This window comes from Theropithecus gelada, chromosome 13, assembly GCF_003255815.1.
Source record: "Theropithecus gelada isolate Dixy chromosome 13, Tgel_1.0, whole genome shotgun sequence".
In the NCBI taxonomy this organism is placed as follows: domain Eukaryota; kingdom Metazoa; phylum Chordata; class Mammalia; order Primates; family Cercopithecidae; genus Theropithecus; species Theropithecus gelada.
Window position 1 is genome coordinate 105,573,991 of NC_037681.1, and position 15,233 is coordinate 105,589,223.

Sequence of the window (15,233 nt, forward strand, 5' to 3'; positions counted from 1 at the left end):
AAGATTTAAAACATTTTGTGAAACTAATAATACTAATAAAGACCATTTCTATGATTTTAGGGGGCTTGCTCAAGGGTCATGTCTTAGAGATATGTTTAATATTTTGAGTAGATAACCTATCACGTTGGTCCAAAATATTTTGAAGATAAGAATACAACACTGGGATTTTGGGCTGACTGAATTCTAGTGTATATGACAAATGTACCTTAGGACAGATTTGGCTCTTTCCAGCCTCTTATGATTTTACTAGTTGGAGGAAAATAAAAATCATATTTAAACTCAAAAACCTGAGGAGATATTTTCAATCCAAATTTCACCAAAGAGCTGATAAGAATTTGTTTACTTCCATTTTCTAAATTGAAACACCCAGCCTTGCAGCTTTATAGCATAATGTACTTGTTGGCTTACCATCTGATTTAGTGCTAAAAGCAGACTCTAGTGAAATCATCAGAAATTCTGGATCCATAGATTGTCTAGAGGTCCAGAACTATGTGACAGAAGTTCTAGTTACATGGTCTCATTTCCAAAGAACTAAGGTTGTTAACATCTTTTAATTTTTTAAAAAAATTACAACAGGGAAAAGGAACTAGCTGTGTGTGAACCCTCATCTGTGGCTCACACTACCCGTCATTCAGGTGGCTAAAGAGAAACTTGTTATTAATTTTTTAAAATTATGGCTTATATTTATTATTTTAAAATTTGCAATGAGACCTTCCCAAAATTTACATAAAACTGATGGTCTGAGTGAGTATCAAATGCCCAGTCAGTGGTTCCAGATGCTAAGTGTTAAACACAGCTATAAAGCAAAGCTTCCCAAGATGAGAACGGCAGCCAACCAAGTGACTTCCGGTGTGCCCTAGTTGTTTATGGTGGTAAAAACTTATGTTTTAAAAAAGACGCAATCACTCAGAAATTTACCAAGGGTGAAATTTTGTTTTTCTAATATTTGTATGATTACTTTGTTAAACTTCCTGAATTCAGAAAATATTTCCATGAGTAAGACTGTGTAGCCCCCTCTGCCAGAGAGCAGCTCTGTAGTGGGAACACAACACAGCCTCTGCCACCTTCCTGTTGAACCATCCCACTGAGTTTGATTGTTACTGTAGACACTTCCTTTAGGTTTCTAAGACAAACTCAGTTTATCAGCAAAACTCTTTGTTTTGTGTATGTGAGAAACACAAAGAAATCCTTGTTCAGTTTTTTTTAATTTCATTTGCTTTTTTTTTTGTTTTCCTATTGACACAACATTAGGTGTTCCTAAAAAAATAAGCAATTGGATGTTTCTGATTATTTTTTCTTTTTTTTTTTTTTTTTTTTTTTTTTTGAGGCGGAGTCTGACTGTGTCGCCCAGGCTGGAGTACAGTGGCTCGATCTCGGCTCACTGCAAGCTCCGCCTCCTGGGTTCACGCCATTCTTCTGCCTCAGCCTCCGGAGTAGCTGGGACTACAGGCGCCCGCCACCTCCCCCGGCTAGTTTTTTGTATTTTTAGTAGAGACGGGGTTTCACCATGTTAGCCAGGATGGTCGCGATCTCCTGACCTCGTGATCCACCCGCCTCGGCCTCCCAAAGTGCTGGGATTACAGGCTTGAGCCACTGCGCCCGGCCTGATTATTTTTTCTGTCCTTTCTTTCCTCCTTTCCTCTTGTTTCGTTTTTGATGTTACCAACTGGGAAAAATCTGAAGTTTAATTGAATTTCATAATGAATTGTTTTTAAAACTTAAAAAATTGTTTTTCAAAGCTGAATTTTCAAATTCAACTTGGGAAATGTAATGTTTAAAATGGTTCTCATGATTTTTTAGACACTGTTGTGGATTTGAACCTAAAGAAAGATTATTAAGTCGAATAGAATAACATATTAAACATTAGAAATAACATTTCTTTATTAGAAAACATATTCTAATAAAATTATCTTGGTAAAGAGCACTGTAGGCTTTTGTAATTTTCAAAGATGTTTTTGATCCTATATGAATGTAAGTAATGTTTATTTTTAAAAAAAATTTATACTTTTACGTCTTAAATTAATGAAACCTATATACCAATACTTTATATTTTCTTACCACATCCTTGAATTTTTAAAACATTTTAAATCATTTGCTGATGTTAAGGTCTACAATTCTCTTAAATGCTTTATGGTAATATGGATTTAATTTTGACAGATATTTATCTTTTTGCTCATTTATAAGGAAAATTTTCTGTTAAAGCTAGAAAACTATCAGATCTATATGGCAAACACAGCAGTCAAAAGAGATGAGAAATTAGGCAGCATAATTAAGCTTATCTCAAACTTAGATTTGTAAACTACAGTAATAGACCTGTCCTTTTGCCTAAATATCTTATTTGTATAAAAATGTTACCAGATTAATCAGTGGTGTCAAACAAGTTATTTCAACACTTTATCAGAAATATCCACCCCACCCAGAAAAGGGTGTGAACTTTTAAAAGCATTACGAGAACAAAATATGAAACGAATTTCTGTTTTTAGATTAGCATCAGCTAAAGAAGCTCAAGAAGCTAGGAGTGCAAGAACACATAATATCTAACATCAGAATGAATCACTATTGTAGAATTGTGATTTTTTTTTAATTTATTTATTATTATTATACTTTAAGTTGTAGGGTACATGTGCATAACGTGCAGGTTTGTTACATATGTATACTTGTGCCATGTTGGCATGTTCTCACTCATAGGTGGGAACTGAACAATGAGATCACTTGGACTCAGGAAGAATTGTGATTTTACCAGCTTGTGTCGAAGTTTTTTATACTACTTGGAACCAGAAAAGCAAGAAAAAAAAATCAATAACGTTATTAGTAGACCAACATATTAGATGATATAGATAATCATAATCCAAGACATTATTAAAGTTTTATTGCAATATTTAATTGCATATTGATGAATCTATAGACATTAGTAACTGCTAGACAGCACTATTTAGAGTCTCTGAGGTGAAATGTCTGGAATAACTTTGTTTAGAAAGAAGAAAAAAAAATCTCTAGGGATTGAATATTCAAGGCAAATGAGACATTATGAAAATACGTCTAAAAATGTTTGTTACAACCAAGGTTTACTCTGATAACACTGATATTCAAGTAATATTTTATTTGCAGAGGGACTTCCATATGTAAATGGTTTCCTAAAATTATGAATTACGAATTTTAAAATATTGTCAAAATGATGTCTATGATAAAATCCAAGCTATCAACCACATAACCATTTGTTTTTAGCTTTCTACAAAAAAAATGAGAACAGAATACTATTTTTTGTTGTTTCATAGTTAAGTGCATTGGCAATCCAAAGGATGAGTTTTATCAAGAATTGGGAAGTATTTTGCAAGTGATTCAACTTTGCAGATTTAGTAAAGGTTAGTTCTTGGCTACACACCTGGGTTGCTTAATTGACATTTGACCACCTGAATAGCTTAACTGAAAAATTATAGCAGCTGCCAGGAAATATAATAACACTTACTGACAAAAATTAGGAATTGACAGCAAAAATTCAACTTGGGAAATGTAATGTTTAAAATGGTTCTCATGATTTTTTAGTTGCGGACTTGAACCTAAAGAAAGATTATTAAGTCAAATAGAATAACATCTATCTGTGTTTGAGAGAAATCTTCACCATTGTTTCTAAAAATTATTACAGGAAATGTCAACACTGCATCAAAGAAAGACAAGTAACAACTGTTAGAGTTAAAGAATGGTGGTACTTTTGGTGAATATTTCAAGAGAACAAGTTATCCAAATTTTGGCTAGTGGAAAAGGGAGTTTTTATATATCAGAGACAAAACAATAAATAAATCATCTTCTGCCATTTGCTGCCTGCTACTTTTACAAAGTTTCTTAGGAGTGGTGACTATCAAGAACTTGGACAGATCATTCATCATGTCTTGATTAGACATGAGGTAGCTACTTCAAAAAAGTTATGGTCACAGCTGTGGTTTCTTATGAGCTAGACATAATTGGAAGTTTTATCAAATTAAATATTATATCCCTAATTTGGGATAATTATGTCCCAAATTAAAAATTATATAATCCCACATATTATGTGCATTGTGTTTAGTCATACTATATAAAGAAATTGTCATTAATGTCTTCACCAAGCCCCTGCAGTTTATATCCGTGTGCCTTATAAAATGTTATCATTGCATGGATTTTATAACATTCAAAGTTTGAGAAGCATTGTTCTAGAGGATTGTAGAATGATTTTCTCCTCCATGAGAATCTGACCTTTGGCTAACCCCACAGCTCTGTGCCCCTGACAACCTAAAAAGAGTAAAATGTTGATTGTTTATAGGCAATATTGCTTATGATAAAAATGACATCGATTAGTAAATTATAGCTGCATTGGGAGGAACTAAGAAAGAATTATAAATACCTTATGGGGAGTCATAACTTTTGACTTCCCATAATTCAGATTATTTTTTTTTTTCTGAGCATGTGCCCTGGAGGAACGCTGAAATCTGTGCTTATGGGGTTATTGCAAGAGATGTTGGCTCCTGTGAGTAATAAGGCTTTTAGGCCAGAGTGGCTTTCATATCCACTCAATGTGGATCTCATCTTTTTGCATCTGAGTTGACACCTAGGGAGAAGATAGCTCCCAGGTGGCTATTAGACTGCTGCAAGGACTCCAATGGGGAAGTAATGTCTGATGCTGCCCTGATGGCAATAAGTGGTTCCTGTCCCAGATTTTTCTGAGTAGATGAATGCCAAAAAGAAGTATATGACAGTCTTGTGAGTTTTAACATTTAGTTGGATCTAAGAAGACCCCTGGTGAGGTATATTAAAGTATTTCTTTTTCAGGCTAGTATAAAAGGACCCACTGTTGATATTAGATAATTCTCTCCCTAGTAGATGATAGATGTTTTTCATATCTATGTAACCCTTCACCTCACCGTTATTTCAATTATATAAATTAACATTTTGCTGTTTTTTGTTTTGGCCTTTGAAATACAAACTTACGTTGGTAAGGAACTGTGGGTGCTTTTATAAGGCATAGTGGGGTACTAAGTCTTTACGATGTTAATGGGTGAGTACTGCCACATGATAGTATTAACACCAACTATAGTGTATGCCAAATCTTGTTCTAAATGTTTTATATGTATTAGCTCATTTAATCTCTACAGCAACTCTTAAGGTAGGTGGGATTGATATACCCATTTTACAAATGATGAAAATCACAGAGTTAAGTTCATGTAGCTAGTGAGTCATGGAGCTGAGATTCAGATTATTTGGATTTTAGAACCCAAGTCCTCATGCACTCCACTTAATATACTCATCCTCATAATGACAACTACTCCTGCATTTGTGTCACACACACTGTGTTAGGCATTGTGCCAAGTGCTTTCAGTACATTAGTCTTCTTTCTTCCTCATAAACATCCTATTAGAATGGCATTATCTATAGTGGAAAGATAAGAAAATTGAGGTATAGATTAACGACCTTTCTATTTGATATTGTTTTGTGATTTGAAGGTAGGAAATTCAGAGTAATGTCTGATGCTCCCATCTTTCAATTCTATGATTTCATTCTCTGTGCAATGTCAAGTTTAAAGCTATTAAAATATAACAGATAGTTCAGATTGTATGGCAGAGCCTTCCCCAAAATCTGAGCATCTTTTGGGTCCACAGAATGCCTAAAACAGGACACCATGTCTCCTATACCTCAGTGTTTCCCAGTGTGTCTTTCCAAGTACATTAGACGTAAATGATTCTAATTGATAGGTGGTTAACAGATGTGCTCTGTGATCATGTAAATTTGAGAAACTTTGTTAAGTCAGTAGTTAGGATTAGGATTCTGATTAGAATCTTTGAAACACAGGTACATGACTTGAGATATTAGAACTATATCAACTTCTACTCTAAGCTCAAGACATGTTCCTTCTAAACAACTAGTTTTGTTCTCTGGTTGTTTTTAAACTTGTTAAAAGTACTTTTTAGGCAGCTTTTAAAATTTCACACTAGAGCTATTTTATCCTTTAAATTATATTACTATTTAGTGGCCAAGAACAGAAAACACAGATGCCAGCTTAAAACCTTCTGAAGTAGAGGCATTCTAGTTTATGTGTGAAATTCTAATTATTTTTTAAAAACTTTAGAATGAGGTATATATATTATGTAATAAGGAACAGATCATTTTGAAGCCATATTATCAAAAAAAACCTCACCAGGTTGTCTAACACAATGGCAGTTTTCTTAGGCTAATCTATGAAGACATTTAAATCTTTTAAGTCAAATTTGAGTCAGCAAGTGGAAACACTTTGGATTTTCATTTGGAATAAGCAAAAACCCTCCTTCTGGTTAATCAAACCAGAAATAAAACAAGCATTTCTCTTCCCTGGTTTACATTAGATCTATTTTTTTCCCAATACTAGTAAAAGCCAAGCATTGGTTAGATCTAGACCCCAGATTGTCTCCCTACCCTTTCTTCAAACACATGCACACACAAACATACATGCACACACATCCTGGCACTGCTCTGGAGCTATGGTGATTTAGTGAATGATGGTTTCATTTCATACAAAAATCTGAAGAACCTAGAGCAATAGCTCTTAGCCTTAGCTGCTCAATAGAATCACCCAGTTACTTATGATTTATCTGATCAGTCTGTGGTGGAGCCTGAGCAACAGCTTTTCTTTAAAACTTGCCAGTTGATTCTAAGATTCAATCACAGTTATGCCTCATGGACCTAGAGCACCTTTTCTCAAGCCTTCAAAGACTTGCTAAAACACAGATAGTTAAACCCCTAGATGATTTAACAGGCCTAGGGTGGAGCCTGAGAATGTGCAATTCCCACATAGTGCTCATGCTGCTCTTCCAAGGACCATACATTGAGAAACATTGACCCTAAAGCATTCTCCTAGTGATGAAACTTGGAAGTTTCCTCTTAGTTTTGCTTTTGTTTAATTTTCCAGGTAGAAACGAGTTCTTTACCAGATATTTTGCCATCTTTGGTTAATCAAACCAGAAATAAAGCAAGCATTTCTCTTCCCCTGGCTAGGTTAGACCTAGTCTCACATTGAGTCATGGCAAGGACCATCATCAAACAGATTGAAGTTGATAAATGCAGAACTCAGGAAGTGGCCTGTTTCTTCCCAGGCACTTTCTTGCTTACCTTTATTCAATGAATACACCCAAATCATAATACTTAAAACCATGTAATAATGAAAATAGACAACTTAGAGTTGTATAGGGCCACAAGAGCTTATCTAATTCAGCCTTAAAGCAGGTAAGGAATAACTCTCTTTCCTGTAGAAATCAGAAATTTGAAAGAAGCAGGAGGTAACAGGGAACAAAGACAGATGTATGCATTCAAGCATGGCCTAAGATGAATATGATGAAGAAATCAGCCTAACTAAAGGGGATGATTTGTGTGGACAGAGAAGGAACTAATGTGAAACAGGAAGAGAGTGCCACAAATACCTGGGAGAATAACTTGGATTTAATGACAGGAGCAATAAGAGGCTATTCAAGGTTCTTGAGCACAACAGTCACATGAGGCAAACTATGTTTCTGCAATATTAGTCTGGTAGATTGGTTTAAGGATGAGTAGAAGCATTTCCAATCACTGCAGTGTATAACAGATGGAACTGCTATTTAAAATAACATCACATTGAGGTTTTATTGTTTTGGAAGTCAATGAATTGATTTCAGGAGGAGAAAAATTTTTTTAAACCCCAGAGGGGTTCTAAGCCCCAAAGTAGGTTCACTTTGAGTTATATCTGAAATGAATAATAATAATAGGACAATGATTGACCTACCACAAGGGCCCCAAAATTCTCTAAGTTCGTATGGTTATCTCAAATGAAACACACATACTTTTAGAAATTAATAGAAGTCTTGAAGTCTAAGTTTCATTTAAGATGGATACAGACAGGTTCTAGTGTAAAATAATTTGACAAGGGACCCTTTGATCTTCACTGAACAGCAAGAAAGCACTACATACATTTTTTCCAATTATGAGATAGTAGAGCATAGTTAAATATAATTTTATTTGAGACGTCCATCTCAATCTAATTAGTTAACTATCCAAGGATCTCTAGTTAACTAGATCCTAAAGTCATCTTCTTTATCTGAAAAGTAGGAATTTTATCACATAACACTCGAATTTTAAAAAGTTTTCTTTTTGTTTCTTAAAGGAAGCCTACTTTTTCTGATTATCTCCTCAAAGAAAGGTCTTAGTGGAACAAACATCCAAAACCACTCTCTAGGAGGCAACTGAAGTTTGATCCTGAGTGCTAAGAAATGCTGAGGGGGCAGTCATCATCATAGGAGTTGTGGTTCAACTCCTGAAATGGATAAACACTTTAGGCAGAGCATGTAGAGCAAAACACACCAGTCCAAGGAGTAGATCTGGGAGATGGCCTCTCAGTAATGAACTGGAAAGTCTAAGAATAAGATCACAGAGAAATGTGCATATACTCTCTTTTATGCAAATCTTTTCCTGACCCTGTGGCCCCTTCTACCTACCGACTGGATTGGGCTTGAAGGAAGTCCCTGTTGATCTTTGGAAAAATAATTCCATTAGAGTAGCAGGAAGCAAAACCTGAAAAGTAGAGTTCCTTTTCAGGAACTCTAAGAAGGAATGGATAAGGTGGATGTGGCCATTGACACACACCATTATAAAGGAAACTTAAAAGAAGAAGAAAAGTGTGGGATTTTAGTTAAGTAGGTGGAAGGGTCAAGAAAAGATTTTCTATATGCTAAAGGGACATTCTGCACACTTTTAGATGTGGAGGAAAAGAAACAAAAAGACTAGGGAGAGTTAGAGAAAAACGAGGTGAAACCTCTCCATCTCCATTTGGAGGAAAGCATGAGAGAAACAATCAGGGGGAAAAAACATGGTATGTTGAACTTCAAGTGAAGATATGAGAGGGAGCTTGCCTTGTCTTCACATTTTTTTGGTTATTTGTTTTGAAATAAAGTTTGGTGGTTCACAAACATTATTGTATATTGCAGTCACCCAGGCATCTCCCTATCCTTGAGTCTTGGAATACATAAAGATTCTGATTCTGCGTTGGACTCAGAAATCTGGATTCTTAATAAGCACCCCAGATGATTTTGATGATGATGATCCAACCTTTGAAAGGGTTCTCGTGTGTTCAGTTTTCAATGAATAGTAGAGATGTGTAAAGAAGGAGAAGACTTGGGGGCTTAAGAATGAAGTTCTGTGATAAGAAGAGAAATACAAATAAAAAGAATTTCTAAGTGGCACTGAGCGCCAAGTTAGAATTCAACATCATGGACCACAGCTACCATCTTCTAGAAGGGCCATCAGTAGCAGATAGATTGCACAGAGCAAGTTTTCCAGACATGCACCGGGGCTGTGGTCAGCAATTTATTCTTGTTTTTAAATTGCTTTGATGCCTGATGTTAATGAAACATCTGAAGTTGATTACAATTTCAGTGGCAAATTGAAGTTTTACATTTAGAGAGAATCACCCCAAGAATACCCTAATTGTATCTTTAGCTATTGACAATGAGAAAAGGAAAAACATGTAAAATGTATTCCATATTCCTCAGCAGCCCTGTGCAATACCTGGCATTTTTCCAGACATTTCTGAGGTGAGTTAATTAGAACACAGACAAAAAGTCAGATAGTGGAATCAGGTAAAAGCCGAGCAGGTTGAAGGTTTTCCGTGGCAGCCCTGAAGTTGGAGGGAGTATTCCTCTCCCACTTCGCACAGCACCATCAGCCCCCCATATCTCCTTGCACACTCACATGAACAGCTCTTGGTTTAGGTTTGCTTTCATTCTTGTCCCGTGTGCCATAATTTAAAAAATATTTTTGTTACTCAGTTTTATTAAAATGAAAATAGAAATTAAAAACTAAAAATGATTTATACCAGTGGTTCTTAACTCTTTTATTAACAGACCCAAAACATAGAATTTTGTTCCAGTGTCTTAAAAACTGATCATACATATATACATGAATTTTCCGTAAAACAGTTTCAGGGATTTCGCAAATAACCTGACGGCTGTGTTAAAGGGCTGTGGCCCGGACATGGTGGCTCACGCCTGTATTCCCAACACTTTGGGAGTCTGAGGCAGGGAGATCACTTGAGGTTAGCAGTTCGAGACCAGCCTGGTCAACATGGTGAAACCCTCTCTCTGAAAATACAAAAATTAGCCAGGCATGGTGGCGGGCGCCTGTAATCCCACTTACTCCAGAAGCTGAGGCAGGAGAATCTCTTGAACCCGGGAGGAAGAGGTTGCAGTGAGCCGAGTTCACGTGGCTGCATTCCATCCTGGGCAACAGAGTGAGACTCCATCTCAAAGATAATCATAATAATAGTAGTAGTAGAAATAAATGGAATGGGATGGGATGGGATGGGATGGGATGAAATAAAATAAAATATAAAATGACCATGGACTCCAGGTTCAGAATGTAGAGCCAAGGACTGAAAGATGTGGAAGATAGCTGATTTTCACTGGAGTGTTCCTGTCTAATTTCTCTGCAGTACATGTAATTTTTGCGTAGTTTTAACACAGAAATAATTTAGGGCTTTGTTTTTGCCCTTAACCTTTATCTTGTTTTACTAAGCTCTCCTAACAGAAACATTTCAGAAAAATGTTGTTTTCCTAAATTCCTAAATATATTTTAATAAGATGCTATATCATATTTCACACTTGTTCTATTACTGAATATTTCTTGCATTCAATATTTCAGCATTATAACTAAACTTACAGAGAATATCGTTTTGCTGTAGCAAAAATTTTATTTTAAGCAATTTTAGAGAATCAGCCCTATTTTCATTGCTTCATTTCTTTCTCCTATCCTTTCTTCTGTTTTTACTTTGTTCTTGCTTCTTTTCTTTACTTGATCAGTTTTCTGTTACTCATACAGTTGAAAAATGTCCATGACAACAGTTGAAAGAGAAATATGATGAACTAAACAATTTATCAGTAATAAATATTTTGTTGGTGATAAATTGGGCATATAATATTGGTCTTGATTCTTATCTCACCTAATTAATATTTCCTTACTTTTACCTTTCTCATAATTCTGTCCTGACTTGATAGTGTAAAATTCTTTTATGCTATTAATATTGAATAGTTTCTGAAGAGTTAATAATAGATAAAAATTTGGCTCCAGATAGTTTTAATGTAGAACTATTAAATTTTAATAATTTATAGTCAATTCATTTTAATGTAAAAATCATGTAACTGAAATCATCAAGCATATTGCCACAGTTGTGAAATCTTTATAATAAGCCCAACTTGTTTAACTCGTTTTCTGGAGTAATATATTTAATCTGAAAGTAGTTGGTTAGAATTTTTTAACTTTAAATAATGTTTGCTTTCCAGAAATGTTTTATCTCTGTAGAATAAAAAAGTAATGCAATTGCTTCATTTTGTATTGAATACTTTATTTATTAGTCCCAATTTTTATTTGTTTATAGAGTTGTAAGTTATGAGAACATCAATAAAAATGACTACTATACTATTAGCCAAAGGGCAGTAACACACATTTATAATGAAGACATTGAATTTATAGAAATTGATCGATGGGAACAGGAATATCTATATCACAGAGAACTCACTAAGATTCCCATATTTTCACTGTTCCGGAAATGGAAGGCTTTTAGTGTGTGGAGGAAGAATGTCCGCTCCAAGAAAATCACCGGATGTCGAAAATCTCTACAAAAAAATTTGTTCATTGTTAATCCTGTATGTATTTATCATTCATATTTTAAAATAATTACTTACAAAAAAAGAAAGTGTGAATTTATTATAGCTGTTGGTATAGACTGTTCTTGAAATCAAATATTTTATATTCTTAAGAGAATTCCCAGTTTTCATCCTGTATTGTCATTTAGGAGTCTAGCAATCTAGGGGTGTTTCTACATTTTAACTAGGGTTGCAAAATGCAAAAATAGAAGAGAGTTGGACAGGTCCCTTTTGATTAGAAGTCACCTCAGAGTTTTTGGATTTGTGATCCCCTTTGTTATTGATTAGGAAAGTTATATGTCATTTTGAGCAGAGTAGGCTGGTAACCTCTATTACTTCCCCTCATCTTTGAGACACTCTAGACTTTATAGTCCAAAATAAGTCAGGGCCTTGTTTTCATGGGTCAGTACCTCCCAATATATCATATATTTCCTTTACAATGGATTCATACCGTAGGAAAATTTTTAATATTTACTTTGGACAACGGGGCAATCATGAAAACAAAACTGTGAAAAAATGTGTGACCATATTTAAAATTTCTATCTATTGAATTTCAACTTGCATTAGAAGTTTCTTATTTGGCCCCTAGGAATAAACTGCAATCATCATTACCGTCACACTCAGAGTTCTGGTCCTCAGCTGTCTATTTCTGTGATAGTATCTCAAGTTTGCTTTTTACTAGTCATTTCCTTCACTTTGCATATAGTAATATGAAAGACTGTTATCAACATGCCAGTCACACAATAGGAAAACATTCAAGGTCTCTGGCTAACATAAACATTGGTACAAGACAAATACATAAGATGGACTATCTCAGGTCATCCATTCCATTGTGCATTCTGAATTGTGAAAAAATATTCCAGTCCTTCTTGACATGAAACTCAAATTTCATTAAGGATCCATCAGTCATTTGAAGTTATTTTACCATCTTTCATCTTTTACCATGTCTTGAACACTACATATATCATACATGTGTTGCTAGGTATGTGAAATAGTTCATTCTTGATTTGTCTTCTATCAATCCTTGAGGCATGTTCTCTTATTGTGCTGAGAGTTTTCATTCTGTGTCCATCATTCATACCAGTGGTGTTTCAGCCTTTATAGTATCTTCTCTTAAATTTAGTCCCAGCAGACTAGAAAGCTCTCATCCTTTTAAGCAAGGATTGGCCTAAATAACAGAATCATTGCAGTCATTTAAGTATGTATTAAATGCTGTAATCACCCACACACTTACCACTAGTCTTATATTTATAATTAGTTAACTAGGGCTGATTCCCCTAGAAAAGGTTGAAGGGAGACATACTGTCCTTGTTTTCTTTTTATGATTTTTTTTAAATAACCAATTTTGTTGGCACCTGTGCCTACATCATTTCCTTATAACAGTTTTGATATATAATTTACATATCATACAATTCACACATTGGAAGTACACAATTCTGTTATTTTTAGTATATTCACAGAATTGATCAACCATTACCACAGTCAATCTTAGAATATATGCATCGCTCCAAAGGAAACCTCATTACCCTTTAGTGGTCACTCTATTTCTTTCTGACCTTCCTGTCCCTTCCCCCAATTATAGGCAACCACTAATCTACTTTCTATCTCCATAGACTGGCCTGTTCTGTAGATTTCACATAAATGGAATCATACAATACACTTGGCTCTCAGTGTCTTGGGGGACTGGTTCCAGGACCACCCCAGCAAATACCAAAAATCTACGGATGCTCAAGTCCCTTATATAAAATGGCATAGTATTTGCATATAACCTACAAACATCCTCGTATATACTTTGTCATCTCTAAATTACTTTTAATACTTAATACAATGTATATACTATGTAAATTGTTATTATACTATATTGTTTAGAAAATAATGACCCAAAAAGTCTATTCATCTTTAATATGGACACAAGCATTGTATACCCTACTACATTTTTAATCTACAGTTGGTTGAATCCATGACTGTGGAACCCGAGGATACACAAGGACTGTATGTAGTCCTTTATGACTGACTTTTGTTTTTTTAACATAATGTTTTCAAGGTTCTTCTTCTATGTTGTAGCATAGCATTTTTAAAAGTTGGCAAATTATATTGGATATACCTATTTTATTTGTCCATCTATTGATGGATATTTGGATTGTTTCCACTTTTTATCTATTATGAATAATGCTGCTATGAACATGCATGTACAAGTTTTTGTCTAGACATATGTTTTCATTTTTCTTTGGCACGTACGTAAGAGTGGAATTGCTGGGTCATTAGCAACTTTATGTTTAACCTTTTGAGAAAACATGGAGCAGTTTTCCAAAGCAACTTGTTACCCAATAACAATTTAATGTTAAATTTGACTTTCTTCTGTGTCCTAGCCTCTTAAGTTAATAGATGGGCCTTTCCATTATCATTATAACTGGACATTGTAAAGTACTTAAGGTAACACCCAGTTTTCTATTACTTGCCCTCAATTCCTTAAATCACTTGCCGTATTCCTTAAATAGCTGAAAGGCATGTATGTGTTTTCAAAATCAAAAGAAAGGAATTCAGACAAATTAAATCTGATAATTCAAGGAATAGTTTTAGAAAAGAGTTATAGAAGTGATCTTTTAACGTATGTATTTTGTAATTGTAGCAAAAGTTCACACACAGAGGTGTTTATTATCCTTAATAACCATTCTTGCTTTTTGAATGTTTATACTTTTAAAGTACAGAATATTTTTACTAAATAATAAATTCCTATTTTCATTCAGCATTTGCGACCAGCTCTTCTTAAAATAAATGAATTGTGTTACTATTTGAGTTTTATGGGACTCTGTTATATTGAAAAGTGTCACACGTACACCCTGCAGGAATTTAAGGCCGCACAAGTCATACGGCTAGCAGAGGTAACAAATTTTGTCTATAAGAATCAAAGCTTTTTTCCCTATTTTTGATACTTCAGTATCACTAACTGTACATATTCAACAATATCTAGGTGACAGAACGCCTGGGAGAATTTCGAAATGAGGCAAAATATGTAGTCAGGAAGGCTTGTCGATTTGCTTTGCGTGCTGCAGGATTTGTTCCTGATGACTGTCCTTTTGGACCTGTTGAGGGTATGAAGGGGAAAGAACCTCAATATATCAGAAGTAGTGGCTTTCTAAAATTTCAGCCCTTTTTAATTTTACTTTTCTTAAGTTTAAATAATGATTCTATGTTTGAATTGTTCCAAACATTTGATGGATGTTATAAATTTAATATATTTTGTGGAAGGGAGGGAAATAGAAAATACTGCATGTTTCTCCCATTACTCCTGTTTGTATATAGTATTTCTAAACTGCATACAGAATCTTGATTAATAAGCACTTTAGAGTGGACTCAGCATCTCTCTGCTTAAAGGTACGTCCAGTCTACTAGCACATACAATAGGTTTGTTAAAATTAAGGGACTGGATTGACCTTAGGATTGACTCGGTTGGCATGTACTATAAAGGATGACTAAATAATAGATAGAAAAGGAGGGTAAAGCTGTTCCTAGGAAAGAGGTAGCATAGTAGGCAGATCAAATCCTGTTAATGAGAATGTCAGTAAA

The 15,233-nt window shown here is 34.7% G+C and overlaps 1 protein-coding gene across 1 annotated transcript in view; it reads left to right on the forward strand.

Moving 5' to 3' along the window:
- DNAH6 (dynein axonemal heavy chain 6) overlaps positions 1 to 15,233 on the forward strand; it is a 326,626-nt gene that overhangs the window by 15,445 nt on the left and 295,948 nt on the right. The window contains exons 5-7 of the mRNA XM_025353865.1: positions 11,399 to 11,666; positions 14,414 to 14,548; positions 14,638 to 14,758. Coding sequence (XP_025209650.1) covers positions 11,399 to 11,666; positions 14,414 to 14,548; positions 14,638 to 14,758 — 524 coding nt within the window. The remainder of the gene's footprint in view (positions 1 to 11,398; positions 11,667 to 14,413; positions 14,549 to 14,637; positions 14,759 to 15,233) is intronic.